General features: G+C 43.5%; 1 protein-coding gene across 1 annotated transcript in view; it reads left to right on the top strand.

Annotated features, from left to right (window-relative positions):
• mrps5 (mitochondrial ribosomal protein S5) overlaps window positions 1–23,947 on the top strand; it is a 138,457-nt gene that overhangs the window by 96,617 nt on the left and 17,893 nt on the right. Inside the window, exon 6 of the mRNA XM_043687173.2 lies at window positions 18,300–18,390. Within this exon, the coding sequence (XP_043543108.2) occupies window positions 18,300–18,390 (91 nt within the window). The remainder of the gene's footprint in view (window positions 1–18,299; window positions 18,391–23,947) is intronic.

Genomic DNA, 23,947 nt, shown 5'->3' with positions numbered 1-23,947 from the left:
TTTTCATACACTTCAGTGGTAGATTTTGCCCATCAGCACTTTTGCTTCATCATATTCCAAGCTTCATTGTTTCAATATGCAACTGGACAATCTCCCATATTCTACCTTCCGTAAACTTTATCCAAAATTCTGCACCATGACCTGTTCGCCTATCACGCACACTTGCTGACCTACACTGGCTGGTGGGGCAAGACGTGCCTTGGATTTTTTCTAAATTTTCATCCGTGTGTTATATCCCTCCATGGCTTTATCCCTTATTTCTTTAATCGCTTCCAGCTCTATTATCCTTTGAGATAACTTTACAGCTCTAACAGCACATCGGAAGTACTACTTCAGCTGTGAAGTGCTTTGGGATATTCTAAAGTCATGACACACACTGTGAAACGCAAGCCTGTTCTCCTTTTGCATAACTAAGGGACACAGATTTCGGGGACAAATACTGGTTCTAGAAGGAATTCAAGGGGTATTTCTTTTTTAACCCAGTTGGTAGTGGTGAAATGGAACTTATTGACTGAAATTATGGTAGTGGAAGGCACCCTTCCAACATGTAAAATATACTTGATACACACTTGAAGTGCAATAGCTCCCAAATCAGTGGGTTCAAATCTGGAAAGTGGGGTTAGGCTAGGTGACTCCATTGGGTTGGATGTCCTCCTTCTGTTGTGTAACTTTCTCTGAGGGAAAATAAATAAATAAATAAAAAGACAATGAAAGCAAAGAGGCCACAACAAGAGAGCATCATAGTACTGGATGGCAGGAATGACCCTAGAGCATGTTATTCCTGGGTTGACCTCCCCGTGGAAGTAAGTAAGGCTTTTAATTGCGGAAATAACCAAGGAAAATGCAGCAAGCAGAAAGAAGGCTTTTCAATTCATAGGGCCAGCTTGTTCCAAATCACTGTGGACAGTTTCTTTCCTGGGTTGTTGTTAGGATAGCCTAGATTTGTTTTCCTTGGCGGCAGAGGGAGGAATCTGATTGAGGAATACAAAATTACGGGAGGCATAGAGTAGATTGTGAGAATCTCTTTCCCCATGACAGATGTGTGTAAGACTAGAGGATATAAGTTTGAGGTGAGGGACAAGTGGTTTAGAGGAGATCTGATGAAAATTAAATTTCACCCAGAGGGTGGTAGAAATAGGGAACATGCTGACTGAGAGGGTGGTGGTGACAGGTATTCATCAATATTTAAGAAGCATCTGGATAAACACTTAAATGCCAGAGTATAGTAGACTATGGGTCAAGTTCAGGTAAATGGTATTAGTGTAGTTTCGTCAGGCCAAACATGGTAAGCTGAGGGCCTGTGTCTTTGCTATATGCCTCTGTCATTGATTTAATTCTGCTTAATCTCCAGGTAAAGCCTGTTTTTAAAACCCAGTTGGCAATCTAGCCTGGTTCCAGAATATTCATGTAACTTGTCGATCAGTACAATTGAATTCTGGCCACTTGCATTACACAAGTGACAGTTGGAGTCCCAGCAGCACGATGATCTGTACAGATGAGTAAATGATGCTTCTAAATTTTGCAGCATTATTGATTTCCTGTCTAATATCTGTCCTGGGTACTGATATACTTTCTGTATAGCTAACCATGCAAGGACTAAAATGCTGTTTGTTGTGTAGTTTGCTAAGCTGTATCACTCCATTGTTCTGTGAACATTGTAGCATATGACCACATCATTACCGATTGATAATTAGTTTGATTCAGTTTTACACTCTGTGGAACAAAAATTAACATTGTAATTCCAGCTAAAGTATCAAAGCTATTGTAATTTTCCTCATTTTTATGACTATACGTTAGTTCCCATTTAGATCTGCCGCCTTTTGACCAGAGGTGTTCTATAGCAACGTTGCAGCTGTAACAACCATACAATAACTACTTCATATTTATGAAAAATATATTAGGTATAAATTTCCCTTGGTGCTTGCTAATACTTCAGTTGAGTTGCCATTTTTGCAATGAAAATTACTGCAAGTAATCGTAGAATCTCTAAGTGAGCCTAATACAGATTTTATCTCCTCGTGATGCCTGCTATACCTTAGATTTGCTTGTCTAAATTACAAGCAGTATTTTTTTTTCTGTTTTATAGAAAGTTTTTTAACTGAACTGATTGAGCAATAGGTTGAGGCTTTATTTGATCATTCAACTCCTTACAATCTACAACAATATTGTAATTTTAAGAAAGCCAGGACAATGTCTAATTACCATTGTATTTTATGTCCTAGACGTCTCATGGAGCAGTGTCGTGTCTGGTCCAGCTGTTAGGATAGACTATGTTGAAGTGGGCTGCGGAGCTGATAAGCTGGGTTGTTAGTGGGCACTGGTGGAGTGGTGAGGGTTGGAGAGCAAATGATTTATTTTTCTCTCCTGAGAACCAGCTATCACCTTCCTGAGTTGACATCTCCCCAATCCCAGTAATCTATCAAAGGGCACATTGTTAGAATGCTTGACATCCTTAAAATGCTTTTGTACATCATAATCCATTCCAATGAAGATATCAGCCTGAGCTTTCACAGCACAGGGGTTCAGGCTTTGAGTGCCTGCTGCTTGTGGTAAAATAGAAGTTGAGACATCAATCCTGAAGATGACGTAGACAGGTTGGGCCTACAAGTGTGTGAATACTGGAAAGGGTAGGCTACAAACCCTTCTCCAGCTCCTTGGGTACACTTCCTTTCTGCCAGTGTACCCAAGGCACTTTTTATATTTGTCTGTAGACAGCCCATCAAAGTCCTCTGTAGTGGTAACCCTGTGTGACCTCTAAACTGGCTTCAGCCTTTTATCCTGGCCGATTATGCACAATGGCTCAGCCCTTCCTGAATATGCCTCTAATCTGTCCCTGACGTTATGCCCAATATTAGTCTCCGCACTGGTGGCTGTGTCTATGAAATCAAGTTCAGGCTGTTAAGTACCAGAGGTTAAAATGCTTATTAGATAGAGTCCAGTTAATACTGTTCCAATCCATTTTATTTCTAGAGCCTATCCCACAAACTCCAGGATCACCAATTACTTCTCACCATTTTTATAAATGTAGATCTCACCAAATTAACCATTTAACTAATAACTACCTATCCTACCTGTGCACTACTTCCATTTGATCTCTGGCATCTGACCAGACCCTACTAGATAACTTTTATTTATTCTGTTGTTGTACATTAGTTAATGCGAAAACAAAGCAAAAAAAAAATGCAAAATGTATTGGCCTTGATGTTCTGGTAGCCAGATAGTCACTCAAACAGTGCAGATTAGAATAGTGTCTCGGGACTATATGGAGTTCAAGGTGTAGCAGACTCCATAGGAATTGCCAGGGAAGTTGAAGATTCTGATAGGCAGTTCCCCTACATCTGGAACCCTTTTGGAAATCCAATTCAGAGGGTTCTACTTCAGTCAAGCCAATAGTTCCGAAGGAAAGGTTAGATGGGGCTTTTGATCAGCTAACTACTGGGCCCGCCGTCGCTGGGATTCCAGGCTTGGTGCCATGCCGCCGCTGAGAGTCCCAATCCACACTGCCCCTCTGACACCACTTCAGCTGTGAAGATGAAAAAAGGAAAAAGATGTAAAGTACACAGAAAACTGTACTACTGAACTGGAGCGGCCAGGCTCCCACAAGTGGCTCCTACTGTGCTGGCACCATCTTGGGTTAGACTTCTGCACTAGGGAAAACTTGGTTTTCACATCCTCTGCATTTCTGAAGGAGGCAGAGTCAAAATTCATTGTTACAAATGTGGAGCTCAGTAATAAGGTTCTTCATCTAAAGAAAATGTGGAGTGACAATTTGTCTCTGCTTGCTGTTCCTCAATACATCTGACCATTATATTTCTGCTACAGTCTTTTTAGTGTACAGTAAATTTCCAAATGTCCTCTTTTCCGGTAATTCTAATAGCTTCTTAGAATGTGCTCCTTTTTAAAAACAAAAGTGAGCCATCTGCTACTATCCATCCACTTCAATTTGGAGATTTTAAAAATTCTCCTGTTTTAAAACTGCTTTAATGATTTTTTTTATCATTCATGCATTTCACTGAATATGTATTATCAGTGTGGCAATCAATGGATATTGCTACTGAATACCTTTTTAGAATCATTTCCAATATTGATGGAAAATCAGGTAAGAACAAATTACTGCAGATGCTGAAATTCGTTCTGAAAGCAAAGCATGTTGGGTCAGGCAGCATCCATGGAAACAAAGCGAGCTAATGTTTAGAGCTAGGTTATTCTAAATCAGATGGAAAACCATCCTATCCACATCCTCAACAAACGAATTTCTGCCACGATGATATGTTTTACTACTCTTCTCATCTATTTAGTTTCCCAGACTAAAGGGAAATACTTACCTCCCCTTCTCTCAAAATAAAAAAACTTCTACTCTCCTGCACTTGAGTATGCATCAGAGATTTGAATAAGAAGCATCATATTTCTGACAATTCCCAAGACACGTTATTGTTCCTTTTTGTTTCAAATTTTTCCAAATAATTATCATCTGACTTGGAACTCTTCATGTTGTCCGCAGCCCAATAAGAACTCAAAACTCTCATCTGCCTAGCATGGTTGCCCAGCCAATTAGACTTTGCAATTCCTTCCTTTCAGTTTTGATGTCCTGCAGTATCTTTTTCTGAAGCCCATGTTGACTCTCAGCAAAGGGACCAACATATTCCAAGTATGCTTCCCTTGCTCTTGCAGGACAAGGTAGTGCACAGCGGCAGTAGGAACTACCTAAAAGGGGACAGCTTAAGCCTACACATCCCGAACTGTATCCTCCCACTCCACTCTCACTCTGAAATGATGTAATTTCCTTCCTATTTTTATTAGCTCTTAGTGTGAAAATTGTCACTCTCACTATTGTGGTTGCAAATGTTAAACTGCCCTTTTTCTGTACATAACACACTTTGTTGGTAAAGCAAAACTTGGCAATTATAGAAAATTGTCGTGGACCTGATGGTTTGGTTTATCACATCCGTTGATTCATTTATCCCATCAAATTTCAATTTCTGCAAATGGTTCCGTTTTATGTTGATCAATGATCGTAAAAACAGTTGCCTGGCAGTTTATCTATCTTCATCCAGTGAAACTAGCTACTGCCTATTATGTGGAGAATAGTACAGCCCAAAACGTAATAGCAAGGCAGTAATTCAGTCATGGGTTGAGACAATTTCACCATGCATGAGAGTGAAAACAGAGTTTAGAATATTGCCTTCAGCTGTTGTTATTTGTGATATGTACCTTTTCCAAAGTGACCTACTTTACTAGTTGTCTAACTTTTTTCAGACCATGCCTATGATTTTGAGTTCTGCATCTGTACCCTTCCACCGACCCTCTCATTCACTTGGCTGAACTGGTCCTCACCCTTAACAATTTCTCCTTCGAATCCTCCCACTTCCTTCAGACCAAAGGGGTAGCCATGGGCACACGTATGGGCCCCAGCTATGCCTGTCTCTTTGTTGGCTACGTAGAACAGTCGATCTTCCGTAATTACACCGGCACCACTCCCCACCTCTTCCTCCGCTACATTGATGACTGCATTGGTGCCACCTCGTGCTCCCGCGAGGAGGTTGAGCAATTCATCCACTTCACCAACACATTCCACCCTGACCTTAAATTTACCTGGACCATCTCTGACACCTCCCTCCCCTTCCTGGACCTCTTCATCTCCATTAATAACGACGGACTTGACAATGACATTTTTTACAAACCCACCGACTCCCACAGCTACCTGGATTACACCTCATCCCACCCTACCTCTTGCAAAAATGCCATCCCGTATTCCCAATTCCTCCACTCCGCCGTATCTGCTCCCAGGAGGACCAGTTCCACCACAGAACACACCAGATAGCCTCCTTCTTTAGAGACCGCAATTTCCTTTCCTACGTGGTTAAAGATGCCCTCCAACGCATCTCGTCCACATCCCGCACCTCCGCCCTCAGACCCCATCCCTCCAACCGTAACAAGGACAGAACGCCCCTGGTGCTCACCTTCCACCCTACCAACCTTTGCATAAACCAAATCATCCGCCGACATTTCCGCCACCTCCAAAAAGACCCCACCGCCAGGAATATATTTCCCTCCCCACCCCTTTCTGCCTTCCACAAAGACCGTTCCCTCCGTGACTACCTGGTCATGTCCATGCCCCCCTTCAACCCACCCTCCCATCCTGGCACCTTCCCCTGCCACCGCAGGAATTGCAAAACCTGCGCCCACACCTCCTCCCTCCCCTCCATCCAAGGCCCTAAAGGAGCCTTCCACATCCATCAAAGTTTTACCTGCACATCCACTAATATCATTTATTGTATCCGTTGCTCCCGATGCGGTCTCCTCTACATTGGGGAGACTGGACGCCTCCTAGCAGAGCGCTTTAGGAAACATCTCCGGGACACCCGCACCAATCAACCACACCGCACTGTAGCCCAACATTTCAACTCCTCCTCCCATTCTGCCAAGGACATGGAGGTCCTGGGCCTCTTGCACCGCCGCTCCCTCACCACCAGACGCCTGGAGGAAGAACACCTCATCTTCCGCCTCGGAACACTTCAACCCCAGGGTATGAATGTGGACTTCAACAGTTTCCTCATTTCCCCTTCCCCCACCTCCCCCTAGTTCCAAACTTCCAGCTCAGCACTGTCCCCATAAGTTGTCCTACCTGCCTATCTTCTTTTCCACCTATCCACTCCACCCGGCCCCGACCTATCACCTTCATCCCCTCCCCCACTCACCTATTGTACTCTATGCTACTTTCTCCCCACCCCCATCCTCCTCTAGCTTATCTCTCCATGCTTCAGGCTCTCTGCCTTTATTCCTGATGAAGGGCTTTTGCCCGAAACGTCGATTTTACTGCTCCTCGCATGCTGCCTGAACTGCTGTGCTCTTCCAGCACCACTAAACCAGAATCTGGTTTCCAGCATCTGCAGTCATTGTTTTTACCCTCTGTACATGACAGTCTAGCTCACTTTGTAATAGCTAGCTTGAAAGTAAGCATTGTTCTCAGTGTGAGAAGACTACCTGCACCTTCCTAGATGTGATGGTACAGAGAACACCAGACGGAGAATTCACTACAAGAGTATACAGGAAAGCCACACACACAGACCAAGTCCTAAACTATGAAAGTAACCACCCCAACACACACAAACGAAGCTGCATCAGGACACTATTCAAAAGGGCCACAACACACTGCAGTACACCAGGACTGCAAAAAGAAGAGGAGGAACACCTATACAAGGTATTCGCCAAAAACGGATACCCGCGCAATTTCATCAGCAGATGCCTAAGAGAAAGACCACAGAACGAGGACATACCACAACCAAAAGGACGAGCCACACTACTATACATCAGGAGCATCTTGGAACTGACTGCCAGACTACTGCGACCCCTAGGACTCATAATGGCACACAAACCAACAGCCACGCTCAGACAACAACTCACCAGAACGAAGGACCCGATACCCAACATGAGCAAAATGAATGTAGAGTACAAAATACCATGCAAGGACTGCACTAAACACTATATAGGACAAACAGGAAGACAGCTAACGATCCGCATACATGAACATCAACTAGCCACGAAACGACACGACCAGCTATCCTTAGTAGCCACACATGCAGACAACAAGCAACATGAATTCGACTTGGACAACACTACAATCATAGAGCAAGCCAGACAGAGAACAGCCAGGGAATTCCTAGAGGCATGGCATTTATCCACAAACTCCATCAACAAACCCGTCGACCTGGACCCAATATACCAACCACTACAGCGGACAGCTGAAACTGACAACCGGAAGCGGCAGGGACAGACCACTATAAACACCGGAGGAAACATCAAAGAAGCGCTTCGCAGGAGGCTCCCAAGCACTGATGATGTCGCCTAGCCAGGGGACGAAACGTTTGCAACAAAAACTTCCAGCTTGGCGAACAGAACCACAACAACAAGCACCCGAGCTACAAATCTTCGCACAAACTTTGAAGACTACCTGCAGTTAACAAAAATTAAAACAAGGTGAAACAAGGTACTTGCATGATGAAGTGCCATGTAACATGTCTTTTCGTGATGTTTGTTGCTACAGTGAGTTGCTCTGAAGGACTGATTTCTTGTCAGGCCATAGTTTCCAAACTGGTGTTCACAAGCAGGCATTCAAGGTGCCTATTTCTATCCATGTGCGATCTCATTTCTACGCTTGTCAATATGTGATGGCTTGAAAGCATTTATTTGTCTCTTTCCAGTTGTAAGTTGAGATACTTTACAATGATGTCTAGTTTTAACTTTATTAAGCGAATGAAAAGTTGAGCTATATTTGGTTTGGTTGGGGTTTGTTGGAAATCGCTACTGTAAGGGAAAGTAGCCATATTGCCCTGGTCAAAAGGCCACAGTTTATAGTCTTATGGTTGTTTTTGTGCCTCAAACTAATTTATGTTCAGGCTAACAAATGTGGAAATGTATTTGAATTAAAATGCTTTTATGCAAAGTCACAGCTATGTTTGCAATGACTTAATGTTATAAAGAACAAAGCGAGTTAAGCACAGGAACAGGCCCTTTAGTGCCCCAAGACCGCACTGACACATATGATGCCTTTCTAAACAAAACATCTCCTGCCTCTACACGGTCCGATTCCCTAAATTCCCTGACTATTCATACATCTATCAAGATGCCTCTTAAACATTGTTATTGTATTTGCCTCCACACCACCTCTCGCAGCACATTCCAGGCATTTAACATCCTCTGTGTCACATCTCCATCAAACATGCCCCCTTCTTACCTATGTCCCTAGACATTGACATTTCTACCCTGAGGAAAAGATTCTGACTATCCATTCTATCCATGCCTCTTGTAATTTTGTAAACTTCTATCAGGTCAGCTGTCATCCTTCAATGTTCAAGGGAAAACAAACTAAGTTTGGCCAATCATTCCTCAAAGTTAGTACCCCTTAAACCAGGCAAAATGTTGCTAAACAGTTTTTGTACCCCCTCAGAAGTTTCCACATCCTTCTGATAGTGCGGCAACCAGAACTATACACAATATTCCAAATATGGCTTAACTAAGGTTCTAAACAGCTGCAACATGGCCTGCCAGTTTTTCTTTTAGTCTACGCCATGACTGGTGAAGGCAAGTATGCCTTCATCTTCTCAAAACACACTTTCTTGATCACTTTAAACACTTGTGTTGCCACTTTCAGGGAACTCTGGACCCGTATGCCTAGATCCCTCTGTATGTTGATGCTACTGAAGGATTCTGCCATTTACAGTATACTTCCTTCATGCATTAGATTTCCCAAAATGTGTCACCTTGTATTTGTCAGGATTGAATCCATCTGCCATTTCTACATCAAAGTCTCCAGCTCTCTACATCCTGCTGTATTCTCTGACAATCCTCCTCACTATCCATAGCTTTCTACGCTTGTGTGTCTGTAAACTTACTGGTCAGGTCACCTCCATTCTCCTCCAGATCATTTATAAACATTGCAAACAGCAGGGATCCTGGTACTGATCCCTGTGGAACACCACAGGTCACAGATATCCAGTAAGAAAAACACCCTTCTACCACTACTCTCTGACTTCTATCTTCTGACACAGATCTTAGGTGACTTCACCTTTTGTATCAGCCTGCTGTGAGGGACCTTGTTAAGGCCTCACTATAGCCCATGTAGCCAATGTCTACTGCCCTGCCCTCGCCAATCACCTTAATCACTTACTCAAAAAACATAATCAAGTTTGTGATATATGACCTTCCCAAACAAAGTCATAGTGCCTATCGCTAATAAGTCCATATTAGAATCTCCTCCAATAATTCCCCTATCACTGGTGTAAGTCTCATCAGCCTGTAATTTCCAAAGGAATAACGTTGGCTATTCTCCAATCCTGTAAAACCTTTGCTGTGACTAAAGCGGATACAAAGATATCCAACCAGACCCCCAGCAATTTCCTCATCTGCCTCCGTCCACGTTCTGGGATAGATCCCATCAGGTCCTGCAGACTTGTTTACTTTAATGCTTTTCAAAAACCCAATGCCACCTTTTTCATATTGACGTACCCTGGAAAGCCATACACCTCCCTAGACTTGCCATTCTCCTTTGTGAATGCTGATGCCAAGTATTTGTTAATGACCATGCCCAGGGAGTACCTCCAGCATCCAGTATTTGGTGTCAATCTCTAAAAGCAGTTAGGAAATCTCCAGATGTCAGTTGAGGAAATCAATCTCATGGAATCCTCACAGTTTGCAGATTTAAGAGTATCTGGGAAGCAGAGACATGATGATATATTGTAAAATTGCCCAATGAATAAAGGGAGTGCAATTATCATTTATATCTGTGTCTAAAGCTGATTAAAAATAGATTGTTTTATACATTTACACATGTCTGCCAATACGACCTTGGACTGAGAAATGAAAGAGAGGGACTGATGCTCAAGAACCTTAACAGGGTTGTTACAGTACAGCAAGTGTCCATTCAGCCCATCGTGAATGCACCAGCTCTCTAAATGAGTAACTGTCTTAATGCTGTTCTCCTACCTTCTCCTTGCTCATTGTTTCTTTGAATAGATGGGGAAAGTCATTATCTCTGTTTACAACCTAGACTGTTTGGATAACTTGCTGCTAGTGTTGGAATTCTGGCTGTTAAGCAGACAGTTTATGACTTATTTTTGAAAGCAGACAACAAAATGTGATTATCAAGTTCAGAGTCATTTTTTGAAACAAAAGATGCCATTTATCGAACTAGAATAACTTATTGATCAGGATGTTGCAAGGAATGAAGGATTTGAAGTATAAGTAGAGGCTGGATAGGCTGGGATGATTTTCACTGGAGCATAGGAGATTAAGGGGTGGTCTTATAGAAGTTTATAAAATCGTGAGGAGCATAGATAAGGTGAAGAGCAGGTGTCTTTTCCTGAGGGTGAGGATTTTAAGACTAGGAACAATTTTTTGAAGGTGAGAGAAGAAATCCTTTTGACTTTTTAAAATCAATTTTTTTTTTACACAGTAGTTTGTGTGTGGAATGAACTTCCAGAGGTAATGGTGGATGTGGGTTCAGTCACAACATGTAAGAGACTTTTAGATAAGTGCATGAATAAGAAATGTTTAAAGGGGTATGTGCGACTAGTTCAGTCTTGGATAATGTTTGGCATAGACTGGTTGGACTGAGCAGTGTGTTTCCATGCTGTATGACTATAACAGCCATATAAATGCTGCGGTGAAAAGAGCGGTTCAGAGGCTAAGAATTCTGCAATGAGTAACTTACCTCCTGACTTCCCAAAATCTATCCTCCATCTACAAGACACATGTCTGGAGTGTGAAGGAGTATTTCCACTTATTGGAGCTGCAATCATCTAGACAACACTCAAGATGCCAGGACAAAGTAGCCACTTTCATTGGCACTTCATCCATCACTTTCAGCATTGACTGTTCAAGCAACACACAGTGACAACCGTGTGCACCATCTACAAGATTTACTGCAGCAAGTTGGTTATTCTCCTTCAACAGCACTTTCCAACCCACAATCTGCACCAGTCAGAAGAACAAGGGGCGAATGTATGGAAACACAACCACCTATGCAATCCACTCCAAACCACTTATAATCCTGACTTGGAAATATGTTAGGAGGAGAAAGTGAGGACTGCAGATGCTGGAGGTCAGAGCTGAAAATGTGTTGCTGGAAAAGCGCAGCAGGTCAGGCAGCATCCAAGGAACAGAAGAATCGACGTTTCGGGCATAAGCCCTTCTTCAGGAATGAGGAAGGGCTTATGCCCGAAACGTCGATTCTCCGCTTCCTTGGATGCTGCCTGACCTGCTGCGCTTTTCCAGCAACACATTTTCAGCTTGGAAATATGTTACTCATTGTCACTGGGTCAAAATTCTCAAACTCCTTTTTCTTAACAGCACTGAGTACCAACCATCTCGCGCCACCTCCCCATTCCCCCCACCCCCAAAACCCAACCTCCAACTGCACATATTACCATGGTTGATGTTAAATTTGTTTCTTGCATTGAATGTAATTCCATCAGCTGTGCTATAATGTAGAGTGATCTGAGTGACCTACTCATGAAATATAGCTTTCCTAATTACTTCCTGTACCTAAATGTTAACACAACAATATTGTTTATTGCAAAGGGAATTCAATACAAAAGGTGTGTTTCAATTCTACAGGGTTTTTGTGATATCAGATGTGGAGTACTGTGCGCTGTATTGGTTTCCCTAATTTAAGAAAGACTGCAAATCTATTAGATTAGGTTGCGGAAGATATCACTGGACTCGTATTTGGTATGGACCGATTACCTTATGAGGGAAGGTTGTTCAGGCCCAGATTGCAAACCTTGGAGTTAAGAGTAAGAGTTAACTTGATTGAAACTTGCAAGATCCCATAGGGTCTTGAGAGGGCAGATGAGGAAAGAATATTTTCTCTTGTGGGAGAATCTAGAACTGGCGGTTACTGTTTTAAAATAAGAGGTCAATAATTTAAGACCAAGCAGAGGGAAACATTTTTCTCTGAGCATTGTGAGTCTTTAGAACTCCTTCTTCCTCAAAAGGTGGTGGAAGCAAACCTTTTGAGTACTTTTAAGGCAGAGATAAATACTTTATAAGCAATTAGTAAAACTTTATCAAGGTGGGTGGGTATATGGAGTAATTAAATCAGCCATGATCTTTCTCTTGCCCTCTCACACTCCCTCACTCTATCCCCACCATTCTATCTGTTTCTCCCCCCTCCAACACACACACACTCTCACTCTCTCTCTCTCTCTCTCTCTCTCTCTCTCTGTTTCTCTTTCTTTCCCCCACCAGTAACAATAGTAGCAACAGTAGTAGGCTTGCCAACTTTAAGGTCATTTAAATGGTCTTTGGATCGACATGTGGATAAAAAGGGAAAAGTGTAAGTTCTGATGGGCTTCAGATTAGTTTCACAGGTCGGTGCAACATTGAGGGCCGAAGGGCCTGTACTGCGCTGTAATGTTCTACATTCTTACCAAATAACAGGAGACTGAAGGGGCCAAGAGGACATCTCCTTTTCCTAATTGTATGCACGTCTTTAACCTGGATTTCTATGCTGGTGATAATTACCCTATATCAGTGGCACAAAATAAGATAAAGATTTGCAGATTTATTGTACTTTAATCGTGGAGATGATGGTCTAGTTGTAAAGTCACTAGACAAGTAATCCCAAGACTGAGCCTTTTCCTCTGGAGACATGGAAGATGCTGAATCTCACTGCACCAGCTGCTGTATTTAAATCCAATTAATAAACCAAATTGAAAACAAGTCTTAGTAATGCTGATCATGAAACTATAATCAATGTCATGAAACCTGCTCCAGTTCACTAATATTCTTTCAAGACAGAAATTTGTCATCTTTGCTCAGTCTGGCCTGCGTGACTCGTAACTGCCCTCTGAAATAGCATTCAGTTGTGGAAACTGGTGATGCCCCCAAAAATTCTGGTTTTGCTGATATCAGCCATGTCCCACGAAAGGGTACTAAACTCTTTCCAATCACCTTGTACAATAAATGCAATTATGTGGACACATGTGGCAGCCACAGAATGCCTACAGTGTGGAAACAGGCTATTTGACCCAATAGGTCCACACCAACTCTTTGAACAACATCCCACCCAGATTCAACACTCTCTCCACTCCCCTTCACCTCCCCCACCCTTAATTTCCTGTGGATAATCCACCTAACCTGCACATCCCTGGACAGTGAGGGCAATTTAGCATGGCTGATCCACCTACCCTGCACATCTTTGGACTGTGGGAGGAAGCCAGAGCACCCAGAGGAAACCCACGCAGACACAGGGATAATGTGCAAACTCCACAGAGGCACTTGCCTGAGGCTGAAATCAAACCTGGGTCACTTGCGCTATGAGACAGCAATGCTAACCACTGAGTCACAGTGCCATCATTTTGTGTAGAGCAAGATCTGACCTATTTTGTGTATGGAATTTATTCCAAGTCCTACTGGTGCATGAATAATTGGTTAAGAAGCAGCATGAACTTAAATCTTGCAAACTTGTGTTTTGACTTTCAGATACATAAAAGTAAAAGATGCACAAGTGTAGATTAGTCTATGGCATTGATAAAAGAATGATCAAAGGAACCAGAAGCAGTGCAAAAAGAGCTGAGGAGGTTCGCTCAGGGTTGGTGCTTGTACCTCAGCAGAAAGTTTGGTCCATGAAAGTTAACTTATTGTGAGGAACGAAGATTCATCAAATTTGCAACGAGAGACTATTGACAAAGTCAGTGGAAACAGAGATGACTGAGAAAGAAAGGAATTTCGTTTTATGAAATTAACAATTGTATTTCAAATGCCTTGTACGTTAGTCAAAAAGTGCTAATGTTAATTTATGTTAATAAAATTCCGTTAACAAATTGGATTGCAATATTCAACATGTTTCCGTGCTGTACATTTCTATGACTCTGTTACTTGCAATACAATGCAGCAATTTACTAAAACTAATAGAACACTGATCACCAGAACAGCAAGCCCATAGAGTTTGTATAAATTTTAAAGTGCATTGTTCAGATCAAGCTCTGAATACTGTTTGGATATAGAGAGCTCACCGAAAAATAAAAATGCAATGAAAAGCAAAAGACAGCAGGAAAGAAAAGACAAATGCTGTTAATTAGAAACAAAAGTAGAAATTACTGGAAAAGCTCAGCAAGTCTGGCGGCATCTGTGGAGAGAAATCGGAGTGAACGTTTCATGTCAAGTAACCCTTCCTTAGAAAGGTCTGAGTTCTGAGGAAGGGTCATTTGACTCTAAGCATTCATTCTGATTTCTCTCCATAGATGCTGCCAGACCTGCTGAACTTTTCCAACAGTTTCTATTTTTGTTTCTAAAGACTGTAGATGTTGAAAATTTAAAATTAAAACAAAATGGTGTTAGTGTACTATAGATCAGGATCTATCCGACCAAACTGGTTCGGTCCAAATGTCATTAGTCCAAAATGTTAACTCCACCCTCCTTTCTGCATTGATGCAACCTGTTCTGCTGAATGTTTCCAGCATTTTCAGTTTGAATTGGTAGGGAAAGCATGCAGTAAACAGTGCCAACACTGTTTTTGAAAGCAGTCAAGTAGAAACCTCATCAAAATATCTAAAATGTTGCTGATAACGTCCTTTAGCATCTTAGCATTGAGTATATACTTGGTTAATTTACCCTTGGAATGTATTATATCAATAGAAATATCCTGGAGAAACTGAGCTGATCTAGCAGGATCTGTGGAGAGTAGGATTTAAAACGTTAACTCTGTGGGTTACAGTGAGAAGGCAAGTAAATGGGGTTCAGACACATATCAGCCATGATTGAATGGTGGGACACACCCAATAGTCTGAATGGTCTAATTCTGCTCCTTTGTATTATGGTTTTATGGTCTAATTTGGTATTCTACTAAGCAGTCTGGTTTCTTGAAGTCACGTGAAGCCTCCTCACTGTTTTATCCAAGTCCAAGCTAATGTATGAAGTGCTACATTGGTGTTACTAGTTCAATTGGTCTCCTTCCTCTCGGAAAGATGTTGTGAAACTTGAAAGGGTTCAGAAAAGATTTGCAAGGATGTTGTCAGGGTTGGAAGGTTTGAGCTATAGGGAGAGGTTGAACAGGCTAGGGCTGTTTTCCCTGGAGCGTTGGAAGCTGAGGGGTGACCTTGTAGAGGTTTATAAAATCATGAGGGGCATGGATAGGATAAATAGACAAAGTCTCTTCCCTGGGTGGGGGATCCAGAACAAGAGGGCATAGGTTTAGGGTGAGGGGGGAAAGATATAAAAGAAACCTAAGGGACAACAACTTTTTCGCGCAGAAGGTGGTATGTGTACGGAATGAGCTGTCAGAGGAAGTGGTGGAGGCTGGTACAATTACAACATTTAAAAGTCATCTGGATGGGTCTATGAATTGGAGGGATTATGGGCTGGGTGCTGGCAGGTAGGACTAGATTGGGTTGGGATATCTGGTCAGCATAGTTGAAACTTTATTGCTGGAACAGCACAGCAGGTCAGGCAGCATCCAGGGAACAGGAGATTCGACGTTTCGGGCACAGGCCCTTCTTCAGGAATGAGCAGAGAGTGTTCAGCAGGAGAAGATAAAAGGTAGGGAGGAGGGACTTGGAGGAGGAAATTTGATAGGTGGAAAGAGGTCAAGGTGAGGGTGATAGGTCGGAGTAGGATGGAGGCGGAGAGGTCAAGAAGAAGACTGCAGGTCATGAAGGCGGTGCCGGGCTGGAGGGATCCGGCTGAGACAAGGTGGGGGGAGGGGGGATGAAGAAACTGGTGAAGTCCAAGTTCATCCCCTGCGGTTGGAGGGTTCCCAGTCGGAAGATAAGACGCTCCTCCTCCGACCGTCGGGTTGTTGTGGTTTGGCGGTGGATGAGTCCAATGACCTGCATATCCTCGGTGGAGTGGGAGGGGGAGTTGAAATGCTGTGCTACAGGTTGGTTGGGTTGGTTCGTCCGGGTGGCCCAGAGGTGCTCTCTGAATCGCTCCGCAAGTAGGCGGCCTGTCTCCCCAATATAGAGGAGGCCACACCGGCTGCAGCGGATGCAGTAGATGATGTGGGTGGAGGTGCAGGTGAATCTGTGGCGGATATGGAATTTTCCTTTGGGGCCTTGGAGAGAAGTGAGGGGGGAGGTGTGGGCGCAAGTGTTGCACCTCCTGCGGTTGCAAGGGAAGGTGCCGGGAGTGGAGGTTGGGTCGGTGGGGGGTGTGGATCTGACAAGGGAGTCGCGGAGGGAGTGGTCTCTACGGAAAGCTGATAGGGGAGGGGAGGGAAATATATCCTTGGTGCTGGGGTCTGTTTGGAGGTGGCGGAAGTGACGGCGGGTGATGCGCTGTACATGGAGATTGGTGGGGTGGTAGGTGAGGACCAGTGGGGTTCTGTCCTGGTGGCGGTTGGAGGGGCGGGGCTCAAGGGCGGAGGAGCGGGAAGTGGAGGAGATGCGGTGGAGGGCACTGTCGACCACGTCGGGGGGGGAAATTGCGGTCCTTGAAGAAGGAGGCCATCTGTGTTGTACGTATTTTGAACTGGTCCTCCTGGGAGCAGATGCGGCGGAGATGAAGGAATTGGGAGAATGGGATGGCGTTTTTACAGGGGGCAGGATGGGAGGAGGTGTAGTCCAGGTAGCTGTGGGAGTCGGTTGGTTTGTAGTAGATGTCCGTGTTGATTCGGTCGCCTGAGATAGAAACAGAAAGGTCTAGGAAGGGGAGGGAGGAGTCCGAGACTGTCCAGGTGAATTTGAGGTCGGGGTGGAAGGTGTTAGTGTAGTGGATGAACTGTTCAATTTTATCTGGTCAGCATAGACAAGTTGGATCAAAGGATCTGTTTCCGTGCTGTACATCTCTGTGACTGTAATTAAACATCTTCCCCACTCCGGCCATTAATATATTCTCATCTGCTCCAAATGCATCAACTTGCTCAACTGTTATATGTGGCACTTGACAAAAGTAATACTAAAAATTTATCAAGGGCAAGATCTAAACATGCTGCAACTCTTTCTAATGGAAGAATGAAAACTGCTGTAGTTTTACATGATGCCTGGTCATCCCATGAACATGACCTTTTGCTTTCCCTCAGAACTCCCTTAGTCACTGACAATGAGTACAATGAATTGTTCCCCATGTTGTAATAGAAACATCTTGAACTGGAGTTCATCCTGTATCTGTAAAGATAGCTCAAATCAGCAGGTTATAAAATTAGCTGAAAGATGTTCGAATATGTTGAGCTGTAAAAGCACGGTGGCTCAGTGGTTAGCACTGTTGCCTCACAGTGCTGGGGATCCAGGTTCAATTCCTGCCTTGGGAACTGTCTGTGTGGAGGTTGCACATTCTCCCCATGTCTGCATGCGTTTCCTCCTGGTGCTCCGGTTTCCTCCCACTGTCCAAAGATGTACTGGTCAGTTGAATTGGCCATGCTAAATTGCCCATAGTGTTAGGTGTTTAATCAGAGGGAAATGGGTCTGGGTTTGGAGAGTCGGTGTGGACTGGTTGGGCAGAAGGGCCGTTTCCACACTGTAGGAAATCTAATCTAATTCAGTCTATTGTCGTTTACAGACATAATGACAGCAACCTACAATTAAATATGTTGCAAGGCTTTTGGTGACTGAATTGTATGCAAAGCTGAGAGGAAAGGAACTGTTGCACTAAAATTCTGTACAGGAATGGTACAAAACCTCCAGAACATTGGTCAGAAGCACTTAAATCCTAGTCTAGGTTACGCCATGAAAAATGACAGATTTGCTTAAGGCAGTGCATTCTTGGGAGCTTTAGTTTTTGTCTTGACTAACATAGTGTTTTCTGGTGTAGAGATGCTGTTCAGCTTGTCTTTAATATTTAACCAAACTTATTGTTTTTGACAGGTTAAAAGTGTCTTCAATATGACAGCAAAAGAAGGAAGGAAGAGATCTGTCAGTGCTCTGGTGGTAGTTGGAAATGCAAATGGAGCTGCAGGTGAGTTCTGAGGTGAAGGAACCTGTAGGCTTAACCTTTCTGTACAGATTGTCAAAAGCGAAAGCTAAAGAAGCTCTTTTACTTGGATGACCTATGGTTCTGTTAGGCTACACTTCAACTTTATGGTGGCAAATCTTATTTTGTAATCATTTTGAAACTAAATAATGTTGAAATAGCATGAATGGAACAGATTATTTGATGTTTGAGGGAATTGAAGGTGCACTGGGATGGGAAGGTATTTGCACCAAGTGCTCATGTGTGAACACGACCTTGGGAGAGCTGACACCTCCCTCCTGTCACTGCAGCACATTCAGGCCTAAAGTTTCATCATCTGCTCAATAGTCCTTTATATGATTCCCCACATCTTAACTGCTGAATGAGGAATGGCAGGGGTTTTTCAGGATGCACAAGGGAAAATGTATATTTTATGTGTGTTAAAGTGGCAGGCTATGCTCAGATGGATATCTACATTGCTTGAAAATCAATTGTAGTATGAGAGAGGAATGTGAGGTTCAAAGAAGGGTTAGGTTTGCAGATACTCGCATATGCTTGCTAGCCATGGAAATGATATCAAGTATGATCTGCTCCATGGGTTTGAGTGCACATAGCTGTACATGCTTCCTATAGGTTAGATCCTGCTTGTCTACTACCTTGCCCTGCAGAGTGAGATACCAGTCAGTATGGCACAGTGTGGCTGATGAGAGCATTACAGTTAAATTGCTAACAGTTTGTGCAGGTATAGAATTACTACATTCCAGAAAGAGGCCATTCGGCACATCAAGTCTGAACCGAGCCACCGAAGATCATTCTGTCCCAGCCCTGTAACTCCACATTTACCATGGCTAGTCCACCTAACCTACACATCTCTGGATGCTATGGACAATTTAGCACGGCCAATCCACCTGACATGCACATCTTTGGACTGTGGGAGGAGACTGGAGCACCCAGAGGAGATCCACGCAAACATGAGGAGAATGTGTAAACTCCAATTAGTCCGAGGGTGGAATCAAACCTGGATTTGCGGCAGTGTGAGACCATTGTGCCATCCATGTGGGAGATGAGCCGTGTAGCATTGCTAGGTGCAGTAGGGTGCTCGTGAAAAGTGCTTTCCTGTGTTCCACATGCAGTGTAAGTACAAATTTTCATTGCTGAAAGTGTGTTTTTCTACCAGTTAGTCACTTTTAAGAAGTGTATTCACTGTTGTTGCCTTGGCAACCCAGCAGACAATTAGCACATAGCAATAAATCAGATGACCTATTTTGAATGGCAATGGGGCAAGGATTGTGGAAGAATCCCTGCTACTCTTGGCAGTACCATTGGATCTTTTGTACAGTCATTGCTTCCAGAACGTGATAGTCATGTTCCTGTGTGATCCCGCTCTATACAAAAATCGCGCAATACAAATACACATAAAATGTTGATGATGTAATCACGTTATAGCCAACGTACACTTTTAAAAATTCACGTTTTAGAAACAGCGTTCCCTATTCACCCAATCACATTAAAGCCACTTGCATTAACGATAGACATGTTACAGCAGAACTGACTGTATTCACATGAAGAAACAAACATAGCCTGAATTTACTGCCTCAGTTTGAAAGGGAACACCTTCAATGAAATGCACTCTATATCAAAATGGCAGCTTGCTGAAATGCTGGAATGGCCTTGGTCCCTGGAGGATTAGACAACATGAGTCTGACAACTTGCATTATTCATCCCAAACCAGTTCCTTTCCATGCCCTATTTTTACAGTTTCAACAGCTTTGGGAATATTGGGCTGTATTTTGCCAGATATCATCTAAGTGTCAGTTTGGTCAAGTTTCACAGAGAATGTCCGTGCGTAAGACGTAGTGAATTTTCTCATGCACTTGAGTCAAACTCGTTAACTGGGTACCAAGACCTTTTGGCACCCCCCTCATTGATGCATAGTTTTTACAGTACAGGAGGGAGGCCATTCATTGAGTCATAGAGATTTAGAGCATGGAAACAAACCCTTCGGTCCAACCCGTCTATGCTGACCAGATATCCCAACCCATTCTAGTCCCACCTGCCAGCACCCGGCCCATATCCCTCCAAACCCTTCCTGTTCACACACCCATCCAAATGCCTCTTAAATGTTGCAATTGTACCAGCCTCCACCACTTCCTCTGGCAACTCATTCCGTACACATACCACCCTCTGTGTGAAAAGATTGCCCCTTCACTTTCTTTTATATCGTGTCCCTCTCACCCTAAATCTATGCCCTCAAGTTCTGGACTCCCCAACCCCACAGAAAAGACATTGTCTATTTATCCTATCCTATCCTAATTTTGTAAACCTCTATAAGGTCACCCCTCAGCATGCAACGTTCCAGGGGAAACCGTCTCAGTCTGTTCTGCCTCTTCCTATAGTTCAAATCCTCCAACCCTGGCAACATTCTTGTAAATCTTTTCTGAGCCCTTTCACGTTTCACAACATCTTTCCGATAGGAAGGAGATAATATTCCAAACGTGGCCTAACCAATGTCCTGTACAGCCGCAACATGATCTCCCAACTCCTGTACTCAGTACTTTGACCAATAAAGGAAAGCATACCAAACGCCGCCTTCACTATTCTATCTACCTGCGATTCCACTTTCAAGGAGCTATGAACCTGCACTCCAAGGTCTCTTTGTTCAGCAACACTCCCTAGGACCTAACCATTAAGTATATAAGTCCTGCTAAGATTTGCTTTCCCAAAATGCAGCAGCTCGCATTTATCTGAATTAAACTCCATCTGCCACTTCTCAGCCCATTAGCCAATCTGATCAAGATCCTGTTGTAATCTGAGGTAACTTTCTTCGCTGTCCACTACACCTTCAATTTTGGTGTCATCTACAAACTTACTAAGTATACCTCTTTTGCTCCCATCCAAATCATTTATGTAAATGACAAAAAGTGGAGGGCCCAGCACCGATCCTTGTGGCACTCCAATGGTCACAGGCCTCCAGTCTGAAAAACAACCCTCCACCACCACCCTCTGTCTTCTACCTTTTGAGCCAGTTCTGTATCCAAATGGCTAGTTCTCCCTGTATGCCATGAGATCTAACCTTGCTAATCAGTCTCCCATGGGGAACCTTGTCAAAGGCCTTGCTGAAGTCCATATAGATCACATCTACCGCTCTGCCCTCTGCTCCCCCACTGACACCTCTGTCACCTGCCCTGCCTTATTTCCCAAGAGTAGGTCAAGTTTTGCACCTTCTCTAGTAGGTACATCCATCCAGCCTCTATGTCTGTGCCAATCGACAAAGATCTGAATACTCTAATCCCATTTTCCACCCTTTGGCCCCCTTGCCTTGGCCAAACGACGCAAGTGAATGTTTAAAGACTGCTTCAATGTTACAAGAGTTTCTGACTCAACTACATTTCTAGGTAGTAAGTTCCACACTCTAACCACCCTCTGAAACAATTTCTCCTGCACTTCTCTCTATGTTATGTCTTGTGCCTTGAATCTATACCCTCTGATTATTGATCCCTTTACCCTTCATCAATGTCCTTGACCCTTCATCTCAAGGTCAGAAATGACAATGTTCACTGATGATTGCACAATGTTCAAGTTACAAATTCTCAGATACTAAAGCAGTCTCCGCTATCCTATCTACCTGTGACTCTATGTTCAAGGAACTATGAACCTGCGCTCCAAGGTCTCTTTGTTCAGCAACACTCCCCCAGGACCTTTATCATTAAGTGTATAAGTCCTGCTCTGATTTGCTTTTCCAAAATGCAGCACCTCACATCTGATCAAGATCCTGTTGTACTCTTGAGGTAGCCTTTGCTGTCCACTACACCTCCAATTTTGGTGTCATCTGCATTCTTACTCAATATACCTCCGATGTTCACATCCAAATCATATTTGGACCCTGCACCGCTCCTTGTGGCACACCACTGGTCACAGGCCTCCAGTCTGAAAAGCAACCCTTCACCACCACCCTCTTCAAGCCAGTCCTGTATCCAAATGGCTAGTTCTCCCTGTGATAAGCAAGGTACCTGACTTTTTTGTCTGCACCAAACACCAACGCAAAGTGTGAAAAGGCAAGGCAGGGAAATTAAGCATCTAGGTAGATGAAGTGTTTGGGTGCGTTAAGAGAGTGAGCAAGCAACCATGAGATGTTCTTGCAGCATTATACTGATAGACGCTGGTGATCTCCACAGTCCAGCACTGAAGAGCAGAGGTGTACTGTATGCAAATTAGATGTGCCTTGATGGTGCAGTGAGGCTGTTATGTGTCAGATGCTAATGGCCCTGGAGGAGGGGTGTTTGCAGTCGCTGTCCATGGAGTGTGCCCTGAAATTTAGTGTTGGCTGTGCAAAATGGAGGTCCATAGGAGAAAATGACGAACTGGAGCCTCGAGGTACCTGCTCAGACTTTCATGTCAGGATTCTATCTGGCATGTGGGAGAAACAGAGCCTGCATATTAATGAGGTGAGAATAGGTAGTATCGAGTGTGATGATGAGTGATAATCTCCAACAATAAGCTTCTCGCTGCCCATTTGTGAGAAGCTTGCCTTGATGTTCTGGACTTAGTTGGAAGGTCACACCGTTTGGTCTCAACATCAAGAAGGGCGTCACTCCACATCTCATTCAGTTCTTTTTTTCCCCCAAATTTCTTATCATAGCTGACATCATTCAAGGCCTGGGAAGATTCATCATTGAGTTTTTGATCATTTCCACTTCAGTGGCTGCTGTGCTTTATGTCCAGGGAGGAGATTGCAGAGCCTTTGACTTTGGTCTTTATGTCATCATTGTCTACAGGAATAATGCTGGAAGGCTTGGAGGATAGCAAATGTTGTTCCCTTGTTCAAGAAGGGGAGTAGAGACACTGGTAATTATAGACTAGTGAGCCTTACTTCGGTTGTGGGTAAAGTGTTAGAAAAGGTTATAAGAGAGAGGATTTATAATCATTTAGAAAGGAATATGTTGATTAGGGATAGTCAACGCGGTGTTGTGAAGGGTAGGTCATGCCTCACGAACCTTATTGAGTTCTTTGAGAAGGTGACCAAACAGTTGGATGAGGGTAAAGCGATTGATGTGGTGTATATGGAGTTCAGTGAGGCGTTTGATAAGGTTCCCCATGGTAGGCTATTGCACAAAATACGGCAACATGGGATTGAGGATTATTTAACAGTTTGGATCAGAAATTGGCTAGCTGAAAGAAGACGGAGGGAAGTGATTGATGGGAAATGTTCATCCTGGAGTTTAGTTACTAATGGTGCACCGCAAGGATCTGTTCTGGGGCCATTACTGTGTGTCATTTTTATAAATGATCTGGGTGAGGCTGTAAAAGGATGGGTTAGTAAATTTGCAGACGGCACTAAGGTCATTGGAGTTGTGGACAGTGCCAAAGGATGATGTAGGTTACAGAGGGACATAGATAAGCTGCAGAGCTGGGCCGAGAGGTTGCAAATGGAGGTTAATGTGGAAGAGTGTGAGGTGACTCACTTTGGAAGGAGTAACAGGAATGTAGAATACTGGGTGAATTGTAAGATTCTTGGTAGTGTAGCTGAACAGGGAGATCTCGGTGTCCAGATCCATAGATCCCT

This window comes from Chiloscyllium plagiosum, unplaced genomic scaffold, assembly GCF_037043375.1.
Source record: "Chiloscyllium plagiosum isolate Xiang-an unplaced genomic scaffold, Cpla_swu_hap1 HiC_scaffold_3, whole genome shotgun sequence".
Taxonomy (NCBI): domain Eukaryota; kingdom Metazoa; phylum Chordata; class Chondrichthyes; order Orectolobiformes; family Hemiscylliidae; genus Chiloscyllium; species Chiloscyllium plagiosum.
This window is presented reverse-complemented; position numbering and strand designations above follow the sequence as displayed.